We start from the raw sequence: 23,703 nt of genomic DNA, 5'->3' as shown, positions 1-23,703 counted from the left end.
GGGCACCGTAGCCCACAGGGTCAGACAGGCCTTCACGAATCCTCTTCATCTGGCCTTTCCTGGGGCATTTCTATTTCCTGCTGACCCTGCCAGACAACAACCCATCTGGCCTCGAAAGAAGGCTGTTTAGGGAAAACTCAGCTGTGAGGGGATTCAGCCGGGGGCCACTAGCTTGCATGGCTGTGGAGAATAACAAAGTGGGGAAATATCACCTGCTAGAATCCCAGTGGCAGAAGGTCTGTGCTTAGAAGAAATTGGGCAGCTGCTTGGGGTCAGTGTGAGACTGGGGGGCTCTGCTGTTGTGTAGAGAGGGGTGTCAGGTTAGAGGATTTAAGAAGAAGGCAGAGGCAACCTTGTGCAGGGCCAGGCTGGGAGAAGAAAATCCAATCTCACACTGGTGAAAGAGAAAGGTCTCAAAGTCAACGTCAGAGAAAGTTGTGTGTGTGTGTCTGTCGCGTTTCCCCACTTGGAGGCCTCGGAGAAGCGTGTGCTGCTCAGTGTGGCTTTGTGTGAGCGCCTCCTTCCAGGGCATGCGTGGGTACACAGCATGGCAGTAGGGTGGGGAAAACCCTCACGGTGGTCCACCCGGAGCTTCTAATGGGGAGGTCTGGGGTGGGACTGGAAAATGTGAATTTCCTTATGTGTCTTTGGTCATTGGTTGGGTCTCAGTGGGAGCCACTTCTCCAAGGAATCTCAGATACTGAGCCCTGAGTTGGGGCAGACAGAACCAGCCCAGGATGGAGCCTGGAACACTGGCCATGCCCGTGCCCCCGAGAGCGTGTCCCAGAAACATGGTTCCTGCTGACCACTTCTCAGTGAAATTGACTCTGGGTGAGTCCTCCCTGAGCCTGGCTGCAGGGACGCTCACTAGCCCCGGGCATGCCGCAGGGGGTGGGGATGGACTGATGGCTCTTGGATGGGGAGGCAGGACAGACTATGCCCGGGTGCGGACAAGGCACGGGCTGGGGGCTGGGGCTGGCTCCAGGACTCCGGTGCTGCTGAGGGGCGTGCGGGCTGTGTGTGCACGCGTGTGTGCATGTTTGTGTGTGTATTTGGCCTTCAAGGATTCCAGTGAGGTGGACTGTGCAAGGCTGGAGCAGTTGGGAGGGTGGTGGTCTCCTGGGGGAGGCGCGAGGGTCCCTGAGGTCTGAGATGGGCCTGGCAGGATGGAGAGTCTCAGGAGCGGATGGCATCTCATGCAAGGGGAGCAGAAGCAAGGCCAACAGCGGCTTCCAAGAGCCCACTCTGCCGAGCCCAGGAACAGTGGTGATAGAACTGGGTAAGAGCAGCGGGGCAGGTCTGGGACTGGAGAGCTAGCCAGGCTTTTGAATGGGTCTTTTTTAAATGGTGAGCCACTGGGGCTCCTGGGTGGCTCAGTTGTTTAAGCATCTGACTTGATTTCAGCTCAGGTCATGATCTCAGGATCGTGAGATGGAAAGCCCAACAGGTTGTGCACTCAACTTGGAGTCTGCGTGAGACTCTTTCCTTCTCCCTCTGTCCCCCCACCAACTTGTGCTCTCTAAATAAATAAACAAAATCTTTAACAAAAAATGGTGAGCCATTGACTATGCTAGAGTGAGAGAGTGACCCAAAGCAAGCACTCTTCTGAGAAGGGCAATCTGGCTCTGCATGTGTGATGGAGAAAAGAGTTGTGGGCACGCTTCAGTCCTAGATACTCACTGTGCGAGACTTATTCTGCTCCTGTTCTCTGAGCAAGAAGAAATCCACATCTCCAGACGTGTGGAAAGGGTTAGCTGAACGGTCAGGAACAATCACAGTCACTGGGGAGGGAGATACATCATTGGAGAGATGAACCAGCTCTTCCAAACGGTGGCCTGTGCCTCGGGAGTCCCGGCGCCCTCCCAGCGCAGCACAAGGAACTCAAAAGCACAAGTTAGTGACGACTGTTCTCTGGGATCCAGCTGTGCCTGAAGTCCGACCCTGGACCTTCCAACTCCACAAACTCACACGTCTGATTTCACCGAGTTGGTCATGGCCTTCTGTCCCTGGCGTCTGAAGGAGAGTGGGTGCACACAGCCCCACCTGTGTTGCAGACCTCTGGCCCCTCTCATTTAATGTCTCAGGAACCCCCATTCCGTAGAGGAGAGAAGCAAGAGAAGGGAAGTGATGGGGCGGCTGGCGGGAGGTCGGCCAACTCCAGAGCAGAGGCACTTCCCTGCAGAGGGCAGTGGGCAGTGGGCAGACCGGGTGAACTGCCTTGTCTGCAGGATTCTCCAGGAGCCTCCCAGGCGAAGACTGAGTTTGTGGGCACGTGAGGCAAAGCACCTGAGGCCTGGGGGGTGGGGGGCAGGCAGGAATTTGGGAGATGGGGGCTGCCAAAGACCCCAGCTCTGCTGCTCCCTCTACCCCCGTGGGTAAGGGAGAAGTCCCTGCTGCTCAGCTCAGCAGGGACAGAACCCAGGAGGCACCAAACTAAGGGCTTAAAAATACGGATGCCTTCTCCCCCTATCCTCGATTTAGAGGAAACGGGGTTCGTTGTAAGACAGAACAAAACAAAACAAAACAAAACAAAACAAAACATTCTTGGAAGTAGAAGAGTATGATAACAAAATAACTCCTTCACTTTGAAACAATAGCTGGTGACCTTCCGGGGGTATTTTCTTCTAGTAATTTCCAACACCTATTTTTAATAATTTCACATCTTTTAAAAAAACACTTCACCTTCAGTAGATGCTTGCGCAGTTACTAATTCTTTGTGGGCCCCATGTGCTCAGCAGGAAGGCATGACCTCAGCAGGGCCGGGCGTGGGCCGAGGGCAGCAGCCGCCCCAGGCACCAGTGTGCCATCACGGGCTGGCTGGCGGCCGCTGATTTTCCCAAGGGGAACAGGGCCAGGGGCCGTGAGCATTTCCAAGATTCGGAGTCTTATGCTGACCTGCCTTTCTGGACGTCTGTCCCATTTTATACCCTCACCAGCAAAACGACACTGCGGAGGGGACTTGAAGTTATGCTCTGAGGGTCTCAGAGTACCGCCGCACAAGATCCGTCCTTACTAACGACCAAAAGTAGAGATGCGCAGGCCATCAGAGTGAGCAAGAGCAGAAGCGAGAGGGGTGGGCCTTCTCTGACCAGTGTGACCCAGGGGTCACTCGGACGGCCCCCCAGATGCTTCGCCTGCACCCATCATGTGGAGGGGGCAGAAAAGCTCCAAGTCTACAACATCTCTGTACTATTCTTTCAACTTCTCTCTAAGAATTAAATCCTGTCAAAATAGTTTAAAACTCTGAGTGAGAAGAGTAAAGAAAGATGATCTATGCCTGGGCCCCGCTGAGGGGAGGGAGCCGGCAGGGGCCTCCCGACAGGTCTCGGCCTGACTGCTGGAGAGGGCAGCATGCACGAGGAGGCAGCCCAAGACAGGGACAGGTCACACGGGTGGTGCCGGACACAGAGCCATCGGGGAGTGGACAGGAGGGACAGAAGTGGCATGGGGCGCCTGGGTGGCACAGCGGTTGGGCGTCTGCCTTCGGCTCAGGGCGTGATCCTGGCGTTATGGGATCGAGCCCCACATCAGGCTCTTCTGCTATGAGCCTGCTTCTTCCTCTCCCACTCCCCCTGCTTGTGTTCCCTCTCTCACTGGCTGTCTCTGTCTCTGTCGAAGAAATAAATTAAAAAATCTAAAAAAAAAAAAAGAAGTGGGACGGGGCTTGTGCAGGTTTGGTTTGAAGCATGGACTCTGGTCCCATGACTGATCATGACTTTCTTTTACACGCTGAATTGGCTTCTGATAGTGAGGTTCCAGAAGACGCTGCCAACGGGCCTCTCTGTCCACATCAGGGGCCTGGGGAGGCGGGTGTAGATGGCGCCCTGGGCACACGGCTTGTCTCCCCAGCCAGGCCAACCCATCCCCCAGAAATGATGGAACATACATTCAGACACTGCACACAACTCTGGACAAGAAGGGATGAGTCTGGATGGGCGGGGGGCGGGAGCTGCCAGGGAGACTTGGAAGAGGGAAGGTGGCCGGGATGGGGTGAAGTGGGGAAGTAGGGCCCAACCAGGCTGGGCTGTGGAGAAGAAGGTATTCGGGAAGTGATGGCTCTGGGCACAGAAATGGGGGCATGAGGGTCCTGGACAGGACTGCTGCAACTCGCCCCCTCCTCACTTCCTCATCTCACTCTTCTCACTTCCTGTACTTGTCCAGCAACCCCAGGCAGGGGCCCTAAATTCAGAATAGTGAGGACTGAGCTTGGGCAAGAGAGGCAGGGAAAACTTAGTCTTGATGTGGCCATACTGGCCAGTCCATGCGTGGGCTCCACGTCCCATGTCCCCATCGAAGAGATTAATTATGCTAGTTAGCAAGCACGGAGCACTTACCATGGCCAGACCAAGGACTTCACCTGTCTTAATGTTCATAACAGCCCTGAGGCGGGAGTTGCTGTTACTCCCAGTGAGGAGGACCAGAGGGACAGAGAGGCAAGCCGCTCAACCTATAAGCAGTGATGTGGAGACTGGCTCCCAAAACAGAAAGTGCATTTGCAGTCCAGCGAGTAGGAATGCTTCTGAATGGAAAAGTGTGAATGGGAGGGTGAGCCTACAACCGAGACTGGCAGTCATTTGAAGCAGGTCATTCCAGAAATGCCAAGTCGGTTTCACGTTTAGAAACCGGTCAATACAATATACCCCATTAACAGAATGATGGAGAAAATTATATGATCTTTTCAAAGGATGCAGTTAAAGTATTTGATACAATTCAAACCTGATTTTAAATCATAGTCGTAGCAACCTAGGAAGAGGAGCGGACTTCCCAATCTGATAAGGGGAAGTGTGGTGAGCTCAGTAATGTCCATGTCTAAACCCCAAACCTGGGACTAGATTCCTTGATGTGATAAAGGATTTTGCAAATGGGGTGAAGTTAAGGACCTCGAGATGGGAGATGGTCCTGGATTAGACAGAGGGACCTGACGTAATCACAAGAGTCCTTATAAGATGGAGGCAGGAGGGCCAGAAGCAGGAGGAGTAGGTTGGAGTGACATCCCGGAAACCAGAGCAGACTGTGCAGCTGGCTTTGGAGAGACGGAGGAAGGGGCCAGGAGCCAAGGACACGGGCACCTCTAAGCTGCAAAAGGCAAAGAAGCAGAGTCTTCCCCAGAGCTTCCGGAACGAACACAGCCCTGTGGACCCCTTGATTCGAGTTCTGTAAGATTCACTTCAGACTTTTTTTTTTTAATTTCTTTTTTTTTTTTAAGATTTTATTTATTTATTTGACAGAGAGAGACAGCCAGAGAGAGAGGGAACACAAGCAGGGGGAGTGGGAGAGAGGAAGAAGCAGGCTTCCAGCAGAGGAGCCTGATGTGGGGCTCGATCCCAGAATGCCGGGATCATGTCCTGAGCCAAAGGCAGATGCTTAACGACTGAGCCACTCAGGTGCCCCCATTTCAGACTTCTGAGTCCAGAATTGTGAGATCATCCATTTGTGTTGCTTTAAGCCACTGAGTTTGTGGCACAGCAGCCACGGGAAAGGAATACAGGTATCTACAAGAAACTTCTAGGGGAAATATTGCAAGTTTCCCTTCTGGGATCAGGAACAAGTCACGGATACCTATCTTTGCACTTCTATTCAATGTTGTAGTTAGGCAAGAAGAAGAAATAAAAAGTATAGGATTGGAAAGGAAGGGCAAATAATGTCATCTCAAGGTGCTGTAAATGTAGAGGAGAAAGTCCAAAGAATCCACAAACAAAATGGTTACTATTAGATTAGAGACGATTTGCAGGTCTGGTTGTAAAGTGAACACAGAACTTGTATAAGATACAGTATCTTCAGGACCTTGGAGGTCAGCAAAGAGCTTTCAAATAGGACACAAAAGTACCAATGATAAGAAAATGATTGGTAAAGTGAACTCCATGAAAATTAGGAATTTTGTTTATTAAAAGGCACCCCAAGAAAGGAAAAAGCAATCTACCAAGTGAGGGAAGGTATTTGCATACTTAGAACTGGTGAATGATTTGTTTCCAGAATACGTAAAGAAGTCCTAGAAATCATTAAATTAAAAGGACAACCCAATAGAAAAGTGAGCAGAGGCAGGAACAGGCACTTTATAACACAGAGTCATCAGTGAACATATGGAAAGGTAATCGCCCTCATTGGTCACAGGGAATGTGAGATGCTAATACATATCCGAAGGCCCGGGTTACAGTGAAAGTATCGACAGTGTGCCGACTGTTGGAGAGGATCCGGGGCATCTGGAATGCTCACACCTGTTGGTGGGACTGTAAAATGGGACAGATGTTCTCGAAAACTGTTCAACGGTATCTACGAAGGTTAAACATACTACCAGCAATTCCACTCCTTCCTACCCAGGAGACATGAGTGCTACTTTCCCTAAATGACATGTGCAAGAACGTTCGCTGCAGTATTATTTGTAATATGGAAAAACCAGAAACAACCCAGATGTCCATCTACTCCAGAAAGAATAATACCCTGTTGACATATGACAATAGGGTACACATGGCACAACAAAGAAGGGAGTCCGGTGACTGGCATTCCACAGACGTGATGCTGAGTGAGCAGGACAGGACTGCAAGGGCACAGAATGGGACTCCATTTACACAAGGTTCGAGAGTGGATACAGTGGTTCTCTGGTGATAGCAGAACAGTGTTATCTCTGGGGGAAAGGGAATGTCTGGGCAGACGGAGATGTTCTAGATGGATGGAAGCTACAAAGTTGTACTGAAACTTACCAAACTGTATGCCTGAGGTTTGTGCATTTTGTGGGTTATACCTCAGTGAAGAGACCAAACCAAAGCCCAGACTCCTCACCCTTAATGTAGCAATCAATTTAGGCACAGGCGTCTATGGGTAGAAGACGCTGTTGGGTCAATGGCTGATGGGAATCGGACAGGGGGCCAGGCGGTCACCACCTGAGCCCAGTGAGCGTGGCCACCACTGAGACAGCTGGATGCACAGTCTTCTTGTGAGAGGTGGAAGGATTCTTGTGGACAAAATGGGATATCAAGCATGTCGGGTTATGTCCAAGTCAAGGAAATATGAGGAGCAGAGGAACGGTTTCAATACATGACAATGGCCAGGAGGTAAACAGACACATACAGAACGGAGGACATTCTACAAGGTAATTAACCATTTCTCAATAAGTCAAGGCACAGAAAATGAAAGGACATGGGGGAGGGACTCTGCTAGATTTAAGAGAGTGAAGACGATCAGATCCCATTTGAATCCTGATTAGAACGATTCTTCTTTAGGAAGACATTTCTGAGATAATTGGGAAACTTCATTGTGGCCTTGTAGGGAAACATCCCTATTTTTGAAAAATGAATGTTGCGGGATATAAGGATGAAATGACATGCACGGATTTTACTTTAATATATTCTGGCCAAGTATGCAGCAATGCAACTGTGCATGGACAGATGAATGCATAAGGAAGATGTGACACACACACACACACACACACACACACACACACAGGAATATTACTCAGCCGCAAAAAGAAGGAAATTTTGCCATTTGCAACAACGTGGATGGAGTCAGAGAGTATTACACTCAACGAGCGAAGTCAGTCATAGAAAGACAAACACCATATGATCTCACTTGTATGTGGAATTGAAGAAATAAAACAGACGAACAAAGGGGGCAAAAAGAGGCAAACCAAGAAACAGGTTCTTAACTATAGAGAACACAGTGTTGGTTACAGAGGGGAGGGGTGCCGGGTTGGGTGAAATAGGTGATGGGGATTAAGGAGGGCACTTGTCGTGAGGAGCACCGGATGGTGTATGGAAGTGTCGAATCACTATATTGTACACCCAAAACCAACATAAGACTGTATGTTACCTATACTGGAATTGAAATCAAATAAAATAAATATTCTGGCAAAGACAAAAAAAGAAAAAAGCAAAAGGATAGATGCGACAAATGTGGCCAAATCTTCTCTACTGTCCAGTCTGGTGATGGGCACCCACATTCACTGCATTTTAGTCTCTGCTTCTGGGCCAGTTTGGATTGTCATAATTAGAAGCAAGAGGGAACACGGGGGTGGGGGAAGCTTGACGGGAGGGGCTCAGCCTGGGAGAGGTAGGCTCAGGGAGCATGCTCACATCTGAGCCCCTCTGCAGAAGGGTCAGACTGGCGTGCAAGCCTGGGGGCAGCACGGCAGGTCGAGGGGTGAGGCTCAGTGCAAGCAGTAAGAGCAGCTGGCTGCCTACCCTTCCTCCTCTTAACAGGTGGCAGGCATGTGCCTCTTTGAAAAGTTATACTTCTCAGCCTCCCTTATAGATACTGATGACCACATGACAAATTTCTAGACAATGGAATGTAGGCAGAAATTGCTGGGTGGGGCTTCTGGGAAGGCTCTTTTTCCAAGGAGGGCTGAGTTGGCTGGTGGGCAGTTTTGCTCTTCCCTTTATCCCTTCTCCCTGTCTGAAATCAGATGTGGTGGCTGGAGCTGCAGCAGCCATTTTGTGACCACATGATAACTTTGCAGTTGAAAACCCTAAGACTAAAACTGGTGGAGCAGAAAGACTTGGGAACTGATCACCTGAGTGATTTCTTAGAACTGCTGTTTGCAGAGCCTCATGGAGCTCCGGACTGCCTCCCATATTTCCAATTACTGGAGGAAAAACAAATCCTACTTTGTACATGTTACTATTATTTCAGGTCTCAGTAACTCAATTCCTAATGGAACTAGGAGCATTTCCCTTTGCTGCTCGCCCTGGAGACTACGTTGATGAGGGGAGATGTTTGACTCCCACCAGCTTAGACTTCAGCTCCCAGCTTGAGGGCTATGTTTACCTTTTTCCCCATGTTTCTCCTTTTTTTCTTCAGTGATGGAAGAAGAACTGTTGTCCGGGGACTCCAGGCTGTTCTCTGGGGAGAGACAAAAGTAAAGCTGTGAATACAGTGTGAGGCTGGAGAGAGGCGCTGGCACCGGCATCCTCGCCTGCCTGCTGAGTGGCCCTGGCAAGTCCCTCAGCTTCTCTGAGCTTCCGTTTCCCCATCTGAGATGACCGTGCTGACTTTGCAGGCAAGTCGTGATAACTGTGCAAGGAAAGGGTCCACGTGTACATGTGCCCAGCACACAGAACACATGTTGTGCCTTCCCTTTTGCATCCTTCCGTTTGCTCCTTAAGAGGAGTGCAGGACTGTTTTATGGGGAGGTCACAGACCCAGGCTCTCTGCCTCATGGCGTGGCCCACAATTTTGCTGTGAGCCTCCCAGGGTTTCCCTAAGGGCCGCAACAGAAGATTCAGAGACACCCATTTCCTTATTGTTCTCCCTTCCACGGATACCCACGGGGAAGGGGGCATTGGGCCTGATACTTCCTCCTACCCCAACTCAGAAATCATCTATCTGTAGCTTGGAGATTCCAGTCTATGCCAGCTGGGGAGGGCAGCCAGCCACTGGCAGAGGGGGTGGAGGCTGCTGGAGAGCCTGGGGGTGTGCTTTGGTGGGGAGATCATGGAGCCAGTCCTTTTGGACCAGCTTGGAGGAGGAGACCTGGGATGTGAGGGGAAGGCAGGGCTCGCAAGGTGGGGGATGTGATACTGAGGGGCAGACCCCAAGCAGCTGGGTGATGGGACACGGGGAGAATGAGGAGGAGAGCTGTCCTGTGTCACTGGTAGGAAGGTCAAGGTCATGGGGCTGAAAACCCTGATGCCTGCAGTTCAAGCCGCATACATAATGGTAAGGAGAGGCGAGGCTATGGGGAGAGTTCAGGAGCACAGGCTATTCAGTCAGTATTTTCTATCTTAGTGACTCGGGGGTTCAATTTCCAGGTAGCAACATTTAACTAACCATATCCTAAAAGCAGAAGACACCACTAGTATTTAGATAGACCCAAACCCAAACCAAACAAACCCAAACTAATAAAATTGGGTGATTTTCTGAATTGAAAAGCAGTGCACACACATAGCGACATTTTTAACAATGTCGTTTGATGTGTTATGATGAACATTGATCTGATAGACAATCCTCACCTGAATCCCTCACTACCGAATGGATCGTTGTTCACCTACCCAGAGGTATTTTATGCATACACATTCTTTTTTAAGATTTTATTTATTTATTTGAGAGCGAGCGAGCACAAGCAGGGGGAGTGGCAGGCAGAAGAAGCAGACTCCCTGCCGAGCAAGGAGCCCCATGTGGGGCTCGGCAGGAAGTCTGCCCCATGACCCCAGGATCATGACCTGAGCTGAAGGCAGACACCCAACTGGCTGAGCCACCCAGGCACCCCATGAATACACATTCTTCAATGCCCCTTACTTTTTCACTGAACAATGCATCTGCTTTCAGGCTACAATATGGATGAACCTTGAGGACACTGTGCTCAGTGAAAGAAGCCAGTCACAAAAGGACAACTTTCATGAGGTCCCTCGAGTCGTGGAGTATCTACACATAGAAAGTAGGATGGTGGGCTGCGGAAGGGGCGTTGGGGAGTTAGTGTTTACTGGGAATGGAGTTTCAGCTTTACAAGGTGAAAAGTTCTGGAGACGGATGGCAGGGACGGTTGCACACCAGTGTGAACGTGCTTACAACGGAACTGTCTACTTAAAAATGCTCAAAAGAGTAAATTCTGTTATGTATAGATAGTTGACCACGATTTTTAAAAAGTTAAAAAAAAAAAAAACATATCTGCTCATGTCCAAGTCTCATTGCTCCTTAGCCAGGTCCCCTGGTGGGTCCTGAGGCTGTTTCCAGTCGTACGCAGTTTCCAAGCTTGTGCAATGGTTACTCTCTATTACCAAGTTGAGTTGGACTGTGTCCCACACACCTGGAGTTTTATCAGTGTGACAGGTGACAAACGCATCTCAGTTTTAATTTGCACTTCTTAATTATGGAAACTATTGTGTGTCTTTTCAGATGTTAATTATCCATTTGCTTCTCTCTGTTAGTACCCTTTGCCCATTTTTCTATCGGGATGCTGTAGTTTTTAAACGATCTTGAGAACCTTTATCTATGAGAGGACAGTAGCTCATTTGTTTGTCAGAGCTGCTGAAGATAGTTTTGCTCCAGCTGACATGACAATTTCCTCTGGATTGTCTATCACGTATTTTCCTTACAGGAAAATTCCTTACATTTTCATGTTTGCTTAGGAAATGCTTTGGCGTTCTGTGTCTTGCTTAGAAAGGAATTCTGCATCTGAAAGTTAAATACATTTAAAAAATTCCTGTTTCCTTCTAGTACTTTAACAGAATTAAATTTTTAAATAAAAAATTTTATAGATTTTATTTATTTGTTTGACAGAGAGAGCCCAAGCAGGGGGAGAAGCAGGGGGAGAAGCAGACTCCCCGCTGAGCAGGGACCCCGACCACAGGGCTGGATCCCAGGACCCTGGGATCAGGACCCGAGCTGAAGGCAGATGCTCAACTGTTTGAGCCACCGAGGCACCCTGAATTAAAAAGTTTTAAAAATGTAAGCCTACTTTTAGAAAAATTCTCCAGGAGAAATAGGGGGAGGTGAACTGGGTGCAAAGCGTTATCATAAAAAGTGATAAAACTTGGGGCGCCTGGGTGGCACAGCGGTTAAGCGTCTGCCTTTAACTCAGGGCGTGATCCCGGCGTTATGGGATCGAGCCCCACATCAGGCTCCTCTACTCTGAGCCTGCTTCTTCCTCTCCCACTCCCCCTGCTTGTGTTCCCTCTCTCGCTGGCTGTCTCTATCTCTGTCAAATAAATAAATAAAATCTTTAGAAAAAAATTGATAAAACTTTAGCATCCAGTCGCCCAACAGTGGGAGCCTGGGTGTGGGCTCCCGCCATCAGCCATCAGAATATCCTCCTGCCTCCTGCCTCCTGCCTCCTGCAGCTCCCTAGTGGTGTGGCAGGGAGAGGAGAGGCCAGCTTCCTGGGGAAGCCAGGGGCTGACCTGCTCCTTCTCCAGCAGCCAGGGGTCTCTCCCTCACTACTCCCCTGAGCCCCCTTCTCTGCAGTTCAATTGCAAGAGGGATGGGCCACCACCGCAGGCCCCAGGTCCCAGCCTTCCCTCTCCTTCACTATGGGACTCACTGAGCACCTCCCCTGCACACCGGCAAGGCTGTCGTCCCCGCTGCCGGTCCCCTCCTGCTCCCCCACGGAAGAGGGCTGGTGGCTTTGATAGCGGTGGTGGGAGTCAGGGATGGGAGGGAGGGGTGGATGCAGTGCTCTTCAGGAGAGCCCGGGGCTTGGTAAGGGACTGGATGTGGGCACGGGGGAGAAGGGAGCGCCGGGGATAACTCCGTCCCTTAGGGTGTGCACCCCTGTGCGGCAGGTGCTGTTTGCTGAGGTGGCAGAGAAGGGAAGGAGGGGTCTGGGGCAGAAAGAGGCCTGGAGCTCCAGCGGAGGTGCTGGGTTTAGGCGCCCGTGGGCACCGCCAAACAGGGACCCTGAAGAGGCCACTCTTGATGGAGGTCTGGGGACTAGGAGAACAGAGGACAGAAATGTGTCACTCGCGAATAGATGGGAACTGAGACCGTGCTCCCGGTCGAGGCAGACGGCGGCCCAGGACAGCCTGAGGAACCCCGTCGGTAGAGGAGCTAGGCAAGGAGGCCGGCAGAGCAGAAGGACGGGCCAGAGAAGACCAGAGCCCCGCCCGCCCCCAGGGGAGCGAGGGAAAAGGAGGGAGCGTCTGAGGGGAGGTGCCTTGGAGAGGCCTTGGCCACGCCCCCAGAGTGAGATTGGCAGGGTGGGGTGAGGGGGCAGAAGCCAAGATTCCACTGGGTTAGGGAGCGTGGTAGGTTTGGCCAGCTCCCGAGGGGTGGCTGTGAATGGGGGGGAGAGGTGCACAGTCAGAAAGGGACCATGCAGCTGGGGAAGGGCCACCACTGGAATCTCGGCAGGACACAGAAGGTTAACACAGGTGAAGTGATTTGAGGGATCCAAGAAGCAAAGAGGGGCAATTCAGTGCTTTCAACAGTAGAAACCTGGCCCATCCCTGGGTATGAGAGGGCGAAGGAGAGACACAGTCCAGACAGTCCAGAACCCAAAGAGGAAGGTATGTGGAGAGTCTTGACCACACTGAGCAGCCTGGCAGAATTTTCTTTTTCTTTCTTTCTTTCTTTCTTTCTTTCTTTCTTTCTTTCTTTCTTTCTTTCTTTCTTTCTTCTTTCTTTCTTTCTTTCTTTCTTTCTTTCTTTCTTTCTTTCTTTCTTTCTCCCTCCCTCCCTCCCTCCCTCCCTCCTTTCTTTCCTTCTTTCTTTCTTTCTTTCTTTCTTTCTTTCTTTCTTTCTTTCTTTCCTCTTTTTTTGAGAGAGAGAGAGAGAGAGAGGGGAGGAGCAGAGGGAGAGAAAGAATCCCAAGCAGACTCCATGCCCAGCACGGAGCCCAAAGCGGAGGTCGATCTCACGACCCCGAGATCAGGACCTGAGCCAAAATTAAGAGTCGGACCGTTAACCAACTGAGCCACCCAGGTGCGCTGGGCAGACCATTTTAAAACACAATTCACAAAACCAGTCACGTGTTTCCATCCTTTGCAGCGGCCAGTGTCGCCGGGCCTGGGGCACTCACACCCTTCGGTACACCCCCCAGCACGGGGTCATGGTTGGTTTGTGTGGCCAGCTGAGGAAGTGACAGCATGTGACTTCTGAAGTGAGGTCAGAGGGGACGTTTGGGCCCTGCCTTGCCTCTCTGGCATCACCTGCTCTGGAGGAGGTCAGCCCCAGCCTGTGGCCGTACGACCGGGTCTGCTTGGAGCTGATCCTCCAGCCCGGGTCAGGCCTTTAGATGACTGCGGAGAAGACCCTCTGGGCCAGAATCCCCAAGCCAAGCCCCTCATGAGCCCCTGACCCAAAGAAACGGAGCTAAGATGGGTTTACTGTTGTTTGGAGCCACTAAGTTCTGGGGTAATTTGTTACACGGCGGTAGCCCTCCAGCACACTCTTCAGGGGCTTCCCAGGCTCTGTAGGTCCAGAACCCCAGTCCGCAGGGTTTGGGAGACCCTGCATGATCTCACGCAGCGACCTCTGCAGCTTCTCATCTTGCTACCAGCCTCACCTCCCCCCTCCCCGCCCACTACCCTCTGGCCACTGGAAGATCTCATGGACCCTCCCACAGGCAATACCACGTGCTGTCTCCTTTGCTTTTTTCTCCCCACTGGAGTCCAAGCCCCCTCATCTGCTGTTGACCCTGGAAGGCCTCCTGACCCCCTCATCCAGGACAGAGGGGCCCACCTCATGCTCTCCCAGAGATGGCCCTCCCCTCTCTAGCACGTGTCACATCTGCTTTTATGTAGGGGTCACGATCCTTCACAAGGTGGGTAACTGTTCCAGGACGGTCATTAACGATGTTTTGTACTTTCTGTGCCAGACGCTCTCGCATCTGCAGGGACTGTCCCCTCCTCTCCACCCTGGGGCTGGCCAATCCTTACACAGAGTAAAGGAGGTGCCCAGGAGTGTGCTTTACAAATGCAGATCCACTAATCCAGAGCCCACATGTCCACCTCCCACCTCCACTGTCAGGTTCTCATGCCCAGGGCCACTGGCCCCTGCTCTAATCGCCCAGGGCCAGGTCCCAGACAACTCAGGATAGCCCTATGCCACAGAGTCCTGACAATACTCAAACCAGTCAACCCTAAGCCTGCACACCTGCGTCACTCACTCCTTCCCACGGAAATCACAACAAAGGCTCCTGCCCTCAGTTCCCTCGCTCCCTCTGCCTTCTGACCTAGCCCGGTCCTACCCTATGGGGCCCTGCCTCCCGTGCCCTGCCTCCTGTTTCCGGGGATCTGGGAAGATCACAAACTACCTTTCCAACGGCAGCCATCCCCTTGTCTGCTGATCTTGCCATACCTGAGTAGTAATGAAACCTACATTTTACTTATTTTATATTTTTTATTTGTATGTCAATTATAATATCCATATTATGCCTTTGCATTTCAGTAGTTCTTTCTCATTACATTGACCTATCTACATGGTGTATTCATGATTGCTTTTTTTCTTTTTGCAGTTAACATACACTGTTAGATTAGTTTCAGGTGAACAATACAGCGATTCAACACTTCCTCAAATCACCCCAGGCTCATGATGATAAGTGCCCTCCTCAGCCCCCATCACCTGTTTCACCCATCACCCTGCCCACCTCCCGTCTGATAACCATCAGTGCGTTCTCTCTAGTTAAGTGTCCACCTCTTGCTTTGTCTCTCGCTCTTGCTCTTTTTCCCCCTTTGCTCATTTGTTTTGTTTCTTAAATTCCACATATGAGTGAAATCATATGGTATTTGTCTTTCTCTGACTGACATAATGCACTCTAGCTCTGTCCATGTTGTTATAAATGGCAAGACTTCACTATTTCTTATGGCTGAGGAATATTCCATTGGATATACACCACATCTTCTTTATCCACTTATCAGTTGATGGACACGTGGGCTGCTTCCTTATCTTGGCTATTGTAGATAATGCTGCCTGTAACCCTCTGAATTAGTATTTTTGTATTCTTTGGTTAAATACCTAGTAGTGTAATTTCTGGTTCATAGGGTAATCCTATTTTAAAATTTTTGAGGAATCACCATACTGTTTTGCACAGTGGCTGTCCCAGTTTGCACTCCCACCAACAGAGCGCAAGTGTTTCTTTTTCTCCACATCCTTACCAACACCTGTTGTTTCTTGTGTTGCTGATTTTAGCCCTTCTGACAGGTGTGATGTGATACCCCACTGGGGTTGTGATTTGCATTTCCATGACGATGAGTGGTGGTGAGCATCTTGTCATGTCTCTGTTGACCATCCGGATGTCCTTTTTGGAGAAATGTCTGTTCATGTCTTCTGTCCATTTTTAAGTTGGATTATTTGGTTTGGGGCATTGAGTTTTACAAGTTCTTTATATATTTTGGATACGAACCCCTTCTCGGATATGTCATTTGCAAATATCTTGTCCCATTCCATAGGTTGCCTTTAGTTTTGTTGATTGTTTCTTTGGCTGTGCAGAAACTTTTTATTTTGATGTAGTCCCAATAGTTTATTTTTGCTTTTGTTTCCCCTGCCTCAGGAGAACTGTCTAGAAAAAAGTGAAATCTACGTCTTAAACCAACAGGAACCTCGCCTGTCCATCCCAGCTCCCAGCATCGGATCCATGATAACAAGAAGGCAGCTGGGTCTCTGACGGTGGGCTTTGGAGCGGTGTCCAGGCTGGTGCTGAGGACCCTCTGGTCGCCTCTGAGAGCTGGCGGGGGTGGGGCGGGGGGAGGACAGGTGACACCCTCCCTCACGCAGTGTCTGCTGGCTGATGTATGAGCACTCTAACTGGGAGGTGCTGTAGCAGGTGCTGGCAAGCCTCCTCAGCCTATGTTCTAGACGGGTGACAAACACCAATAGGACAGAGTGCTGGGCTTCCAATAATTGCGTGTATATACCCAGACATGGAATTGCTGGATCATATAATTCTATGCATAATTTTCTGAGGGACCACCCTACCATTCTCCACAGCTGTGTACCTTTACATTCTCGCCAGCAGTGCACACGGGTCCATTTCTCTACATCCTTGCCAGCACTTGTTACTTTGGATTTTTTTTTTATAGCTATCCTACCAGTGTGACGGGATATCTCATTTTCCTAATGACTGAGGATAGTGTGAGCATCATGTCATGTACTTATCGGCTCTTTGGAAGATCTTCGGAGAAATGTCCATCAACTCCTTTGCCTGTTTTTAAGCGTGGGTGTTCGTTTTTGTTGTTGAGCTTTAGGAATTCTGGATGCGTTCTGGATGCGGATCTTTTGTCAAAGATTTCCTTAAATGTCTGGGTCTGGAAGGGCCGAGAGGGAAGGTCCTGTTTCTTTAATCCTGACTGACAGAGCTGGCAGGGAAGTCACTCCAGCTCCCAGAGTTGAAAGTCCGGCCAACCTCAGCGCTGGCTTCTCAGCAACGGAACACACATTTGGGTTTGGGGAGGAAAAGGTCCTTATTGCCCACCGTGGCGCCAGCAAGCCACGCCAGGAACGTGGGCTGCCCTCCCCGTTGTTGCTGGGCTGGAGGCTGTGGCACAAAATGCCACAATTCGCCCAAATTTCCCAGCCCCTCCTTCAGGTCCTGCCCTGGAAACGGCATGTGTCTGGGCTCCAGAGTTCCGATTTTGGACTCAGCGGTCATTTTGGAGGAGAGGCTGATTCCTGGAGCTTCCTACTCTAGTTAAAATCTCCCATGATGTCAGCTCATACGTGGCTATTTTCTTCTTTAGATGCCGTTGTAAACGGGCTTGCTTTCTTCGTTTCCACGTTGGATTGCTCAGCGCTGGTGTGTGGGAACACAACTAACATTGATGCTTTGCTCTTGCACCCTGCAACCGGGCTGCAGTCACTTGTAAGCGCTCGCAGCTTTCTTGTGGGTTTCTGGGGGTTATATACATATAGGATCGTGTCATCTGTGAATAAGATAGTTTCACTTCTTCCTTTCCAATTTGGATATCTTTTAATTCTTTTCCTTGTCTAAATGCTCTGGCTAGGGGCACCTGGCTGGCTCAGTCTGTAGAGCGTGTGACTCTTGATCTTGGAGCTGTAAGTTTGAGCCCCATGTTGGATATAGAGATTACTTAAAAATAAAATCTTTAAAAAACAAATAAGTAAATGCTCTGGCTAGAACTTCAGCACACAGTATTGAACAGCAGTGAAAACAGACACCCTGGCCCTATTCCTGACCTTCAGGGGAAAGCTTTCAGGCTAACAGAATTTTATTAAGGACCTGTTATGTGCTAGGCTCTGGGGAGACAGCAGCATGCAAGACAGACAAACACCCCTGCCTGGGTGGAGCTTACATTCCATTGGAGAGAGAGAAACCAGTAAGGAAAGGTGAACGTGAAGGTGGGTGATGCACGTGGGAGGTGGAAAGCGGTACCAAGAAAAATAAAGCACAAGGTGACATTTGAATAAAAGCCTAAAGGACGTGGAGGAGGGAGCCACGGGGAGATCTAGGGGGAGAGCAGCATTCAGGGCACAGGGACAGCAGTGACAAGACCTGAAGGGGAGTGTCCCAGGACTGGAGCAGCCCCGAGGGGGGAGCTGTCCATTGCTTTTCTCTCCAACCCCCTTCATGTTCTGTTCCTGCAGACCCCGCCCCACAAGCCCTGACTGGGAAGTCTTGAGTCTGGTCCGGGCTTTCACGGGCTCCTCGGGCTCACCAGGGTCTCTGTCAAGTGTCCTCCACCCTCTGCACTAGGAGTGAGGCCTTGCCCAGGGTCTCCAGGGAGGCTCTGGTGAACCAGCCCCTCTGCCTGTGTCCCAGACACTGGCATCCCTACTCATAAAAGTCATAAAACCCAGAAACTGCAATCTTCCTGATTCAACCCCTCTCGGCATCTTAACAGAATGGAGTAGTCCTCCCCACTGTCCATAAAGCCCTAGTCAAGTTGTTCCAGACTGGCCTTCTTTCTCTTCCTCTAACTTTGCAACCTCAGCCTTTGCTGGCCCTTCCCCACTGCCTAGAATGCCCTTCTCCCTCTTTCATCCTTCAGGATAGGCATCAAATGTCACCTCCTCTGAGAGGCCTTCCCAGACTACCTCTCCTGTTTAAATGATACCCTGCCCCCTGTCCAAAGCTTCCAGTAGGTTTCCTTTCTACTGCTTCTTGGCTGTTGTAAATACAGACTGGCTGTTTGATTTGCAATGTCTGCCTCCCTCGTCACAGTGTAAGTCCCACGAGGAGGGGGGGTTTATTCACCCCTGAGTCCCCAGTGCTTAGACCACAAGCCTGCGTCCAGCTGGCACTTAATAAGGATTTGTGAATGAAGACCAAACCCAGAGCTCACTTCTCTGATTTCAAATTCCAGCTAAGTCTTCGCCCAGACCCCTTAACAGCCCCTCCATCTGCACTCCCCGAGCATCTTCTTCTGACTCAGACTTTATACACTGGGGGACTAGCCAAAGGCCCGAAAGGTGGCATGGTGGGTGTCATAGTAGTGAGTGGAGACACTAATAATAGCAGTATCAAGGAGCTGAGCCCTTGACCCATAGCTTCCCTTTCAGCTCACAGTAGCCTTAGGGAATCAGGATTGCTCCCATTCCACAGATGAGGCAGCTGAGGCTCTGAAGTGCTATACTCCCCCAGGCGTGTCTGACCCCGGCGTTCCCACCCTCAGCTGGGACATTCTCAGCTGGGCTCCAGAAACCTTATCTGTACCTGGCCCAGCTCAGAGCTCAGTGTTCCCAGGCCCTTCTGTCCCAGGAGGACCTTCTCCCCCAGAGTCTTTCTGGCCCCTACCTTAGCCCCCAGCTCCTGCAGCTGAACCCAGGATGTCAGGCTCAACCGTCCTCCTGATCTGAGCCCCTGGCTGATGTGCCCCCATCCAGGCTGACTCCACTTGCCTGCCTGGCTGGGCGCCCCTGCCATGGGTCTGTCCACTTGGCCATAACTGCCTGGCCTGGTTTCCTCGCAGATGCACAGACCTTCAACCCAGACCATGGAGATCAGTTTGGGGGGGGGGGGCTCCTGTTTGCACGTCAACACCAAGGGAAGTGATACACCCAATCTGAAGGGTCACAGGGTGCCCCCCATGCAGTCACCCTCCTCGTCCCGCAGGACGAGTCTGTATAGTTTATAAAGCCTTCAGCTGTCTTGTGACAGTTGAATTGTTGTGTGTGTGTGTGTGTGTGTGTGTGTGTCTAGAGTTAATTTGTTATCTGCAAACATTTCAAAGCTATTTATTTATTTAGGTAACTCCATTTCAGACTGTCTTCATTTTTCAATTTGCTCTGGAGCAGAGTGAATGAGGGCACCACTGCAACGGCGGGGACAAGTGTTGAGAGCACACACGTTGTGAAACAAGCTGAATGCCCAATCGCATGGATTGGTTAAGTAATTATAATACATTCACACCATGGATCACCGTTCTGCTCACAACACTGAAAGTCTAAAGGCACTCAGGATGTGCTGATGACAAAGGGTCTCCACAACGTCAGGGTTAATGGAAAAAGCAAGGTGCAGGAAGCCTGTTTCTTGTGCTACCGTTTGTGTGAGAAAAAGACAAACTGTACAAGCCACATCTCTGTGTATTTGCCTGTGCGCACGGAGCGTGTGCGGGGAGCATGTGTAGCAGGAGGTGAGAGACGAGTGCCTCCTCTGACGAGGGGACACTGTGTATCTGGGGGGGCTTTCACAAGATGGGGCTTTGAACACTTTCGAATTTTGAACCATGGGAATCCTTTACCTATTCAAAAACAAATTAAATTGAAAGCAGATGGCAGTAAAGAGCACAGAGGTGACCGCAGGCAGCATTGCCCATTCTGCCCAGCCCAGCCCCCGTGGCCCCCAGAGGTGCCCCAGCGGCTTCCCTCCGTGCCAGCCAGCGGGAGCCCCGGCAGCAGACGTGGGGCTTCCGAGGAGGCAGGACATCTCCCACAAGGGCCTGGAGCCCGTGGGTACTTCCTCGGGCTCAGCCCAGTGACCATAGCTGCAGAGAGGCTGAAAGAGACCCACTCCCACTGGGGTAGCTTCCACAAAGCCTGTTATGTGATGAATTGTGTCCCCCCTCCCAACCCAATGAACATTTTGAAGACTTGAAAGCCTAACTTCCAGCACCTCACAGGGTGACCCTGTTAAGAAACAGGGTCATTGCAGCCGTGACTTAGATGAGGTCATGCTGGAGTGGTGTGGGCACCTAATCCTATATGACTCCCGACCTTAATTAAAAGAGGAAATTTGCAGCAGGCATGCACACAGGCAGAACGCCAGGTGATGATGAAGGTAGCGATGACACGTTCCCAGTCCAAGGAACACCGAACTACCAGAAGCTTCCTAGGAGACAGCCTGGAACAGAGTCTTCCTCTCAGCTCTCAGAAGGAACCAACCCCGTCAATGACACCTATATCTTGGACTTCAGCCTCCAGAACAGTGAGACGATAAATCTCCCAGTGGGGGGTGGCTTTTGTTACAGCAGCCCTAGGGGATAAAACATGGAGTTTCTAGAGAACCTGGCACACCCAGGATTTCTGCCTCATGGCCTGATTTGGAATCACCTTAACCCTCAATTAAGTCTGGATGTCACTGTCCCAGGCTCGTGAGGCCGTCTTTGACTCTGAGCCCACACCAGCCCCATACTTACTGTTGTAAGTCATACCCTTGGAGACCACAGTAGACACGATCTTGGACATCTGGGCAGAGGAACAAAGGCTTGTTGCAAAGCTTGGTTTTGGCTAAAGGCGATTCCAACCTGAGGAGCGACACAGTGCTTGAGCCAGATGATCCCCAGGCCCTCAGCTCCCCTTGCCCCTGGGTGGCTGAGAACGCTTGGCATTTACTGAGGGTCTACCATGTGGCCAACACCTATAGCTCCCTGCCTCCCCCCTCCTTGACTTAGTTCTAGCTGTCCTGCCTAACTTTCCGTTTCTAGAACATGCCAACCTTGGTCTGCCTCAGGGCCTTTGCATATACCACTTCCTTAGCCAAAAAAATGTTCACCCACACCCAGCTGTGGAGGAGGGTTCTCTCCCTCAGCTCTGAGCTCACGTTACCACTTCAGAGACACCTTCTCTCACCACTCCATCCAAAAGAGTTTCTTTTCCCCACCTCCATAGGACCTCACTTTACTTTCTTCTCTGCAATTACCACTATCTGATTTGTCACTTAAAAAAAAAATCGCTGCATTGCCTATTACCCCCTTGAATGTAAGCTCCAAGAGAACAGGGGTATTTTTTCCTTCGGAGCCAATGCGCTCATCGAAGTGCCTGGCATAGCCTTGGAGCTTCTTAACTATTCATTGAATTAATTTTTCATTTTGCAAAAATGGAAGTAAAGAGAGATTCAGCGAGGTGTCCGAAGTCACACAGCAAGGAAGGACCACGGCTGGGATTCCAGCCCAAGATTCCTTGACTCCAAAGCCTGCGCCCTTCCAGCAACATTCTGCTACAAGCCAGGCAGAGAGGAAATCCAGCGCTGCAGAGGCACTAGTTAGCAGCGCCCCGTGTCGCAGCGCCCCAGCTCGGCGGGGATGCGCCGTGGACCACACAGCGGAAGTGCCCAAGGCAAGGACGGCTGGAGGGATGGCTAGGCAGCAAGGTGTGTGATAAAGCAAATCCAGTAATGAGTAAGGAAGAGCAGGCAGCCTTGCAAACGGGCTTTGCAAGGGGCGCCCGAGGAACCCGCCCCAGGCCCCGCGCACCCCCGGCCCGACGCCGCGCGCACCCACCGGCCCCGCGCACCCTGGCTAGCTCCGCACCGCAGTTCCCGGCTCCCAGCGCCGGGGCGTTCGGTTTACGTCGCCAAGGCAACCATTCTCCCCGCCCGCCAGGGCGATGACGTCACAACGCCGAGGAGCCCCCGCTGCATGGGGGTGGGGCCTGCGGGCGGCCGGGTCCCGCCGCCGAGAAGAGGCCTGAGCCCCGCGGTCAGAGCTCGGGCGCCGCCTGGCCAGCGTCTGGGATGGGGCCTGGGGCACAAGTTTCCTTCCTCCGTCATTCCTTATTCCGCACTCCTCCTGCTCTTTTCGTTTCGTCCCCCGATTCATTTATTCAGTGTGCACCGTGGGATGCATGTGGTGCAAAAACAGACCTGGCCTCACTTTCTAGAGGGGCGGTTCTTGCAAGTGTGGTCCCGGGCCCAGCAGAACTCGTTGGAAAAGCTAATGTGCCCGCCCCCGAAGCGGAAAGTCCGGGGGGCGGAGCCGTGCAGCCTGGGCGGTAACCAGCCCTCCCGGTGAATACAATGCTGGCCACGGCTTGAGAATCACTACCCCGAGGCTGAATGAGATGTTAGTAGTACAAGGGCTATCTGCAGACAGGGGCGGGGCGGGGTGATAAAGAGCAGGGGATCCAGTTTAGACAGCCCAGATTCTTCAGCTGATGTGGCCATGTAGGGTGTGCCCTCTGACTCCCCAGCTCAGGCCCCTGGTTCCTCCAAAACAGGAGAACCCCTCCTGGAGTTCTCACCATGGTCACCAGACTGTCCCACGCGTCTAGGGAATTTGCAGATTGACAAAGGCTCCTTGGAGCTGGGGCACAGTCAGCGCTCTCTTTCTAGAGGTACTCGGTGCTCTGGAGCAGTCTGCGAGCAAGTAACTGCCAGTGAGAATCCCGGCAGCTCCCGGCTCTGGGAGGGGGGTGGATTGGGAGACCAGTGCCACGGAGTGTGGAGGGGTTCCCCGCAATGGAAGAGGTGGGGATCCCTGAATCACCACTGGAGGACGGCGTCCCACTGGCAACATCCACAGCCGGCTTTGTACAAGGGGGAAGGGCATTTTTATTATGCCAAGCCATACACGTGACTTGTGCATGAGTGTGTGTGTGTGTGTGTGCCCACATGTATGTGCGGGGGACGATTTGTTATGGCAGCTAGCTGTACCTGAACAGACTAGTGGCTTCCCTTTAGCCCCAGGATAGAGGTTCCTTCCACTGTCATTTAAAGTCCTAAAGGATTTAGCCTGTTGTCTCGGCTGCAGCCCAACAGAGAGCTGGGCATTGGGGTCAGCTCTCAGGGAGCGCCACAGGAGCTTTACTAATTAGTGACTGACAGGAAAGCAGAGTTTCAGAAGGGTTTATTTCAAATACTCGGAGTTCCAATGAGAGTTTTAGGACTCCCGAAAACAGGTGACCCCAAGAGGGAAAAGCTACTGAGCATACTATCAATTCATTGTTACTAGCAGGTACATTTATGAACTATTGTGGATTATCTGTGAACCTTCACAGAGTGTTTCTGGCACTGTTCTCTGTGCCCATTTAATGCAGCCTGCCTGTGAGGTAGGCCCCTGTTATTACCGCTGCTGTCTGTGGGGAGATTGGATCAGAGCAAGGGAGCACCAGAGACAGGCTTTACCACAGTGGAGTTTTATCTTTGCTCTTAACCAGACACAT

General features: G+C 51.3%; 1 protein-coding gene across 1 annotated transcript in view; it reads right to left on the bottom strand.

The window, feature by feature from the left end:
* CFAP100 (cilia and flagella associated protein 100) overlaps positions 1–21,009 on the bottom strand; it is a 44,547-nt gene extending 23,538 nt beyond the window's left edge. Inside the window, exons 1-3 of the mRNA XM_045812417.2 lie at positions 20,961–21,009; positions 8,761–8,835; positions 1,681–1,781 (exon numbers count right to left, since the gene is read on the bottom strand). Coding sequence (XP_045668373.2) covers positions 1,681–1,781; positions 8,761–8,835; positions 20,961–21,009 — 225 coding nt within the window. The remainder of the gene's footprint in view (positions 1–1,680; positions 1,782–8,760; positions 8,836–20,960) is intronic.
* Between the last annotated feature and the right edge of the window lie 2,694 nt (positions 21,010–23,703).

Source organism: Ursus americanus, chromosome 14, assembly GCF_024610735.1.
Source record: "Ursus americanus isolate L20-20 chromosome 14, mUrsAme1.1.p, whole genome shotgun sequence".
Taxonomy (NCBI): domain Eukaryota; kingdom Metazoa; phylum Chordata; class Mammalia; order Carnivora; family Ursidae; genus Ursus; species Ursus americanus.
Note: the sequence above shows the minus strand (reverse complement) of the source record. Positions and strands in the feature narration are given on the sequence as shown.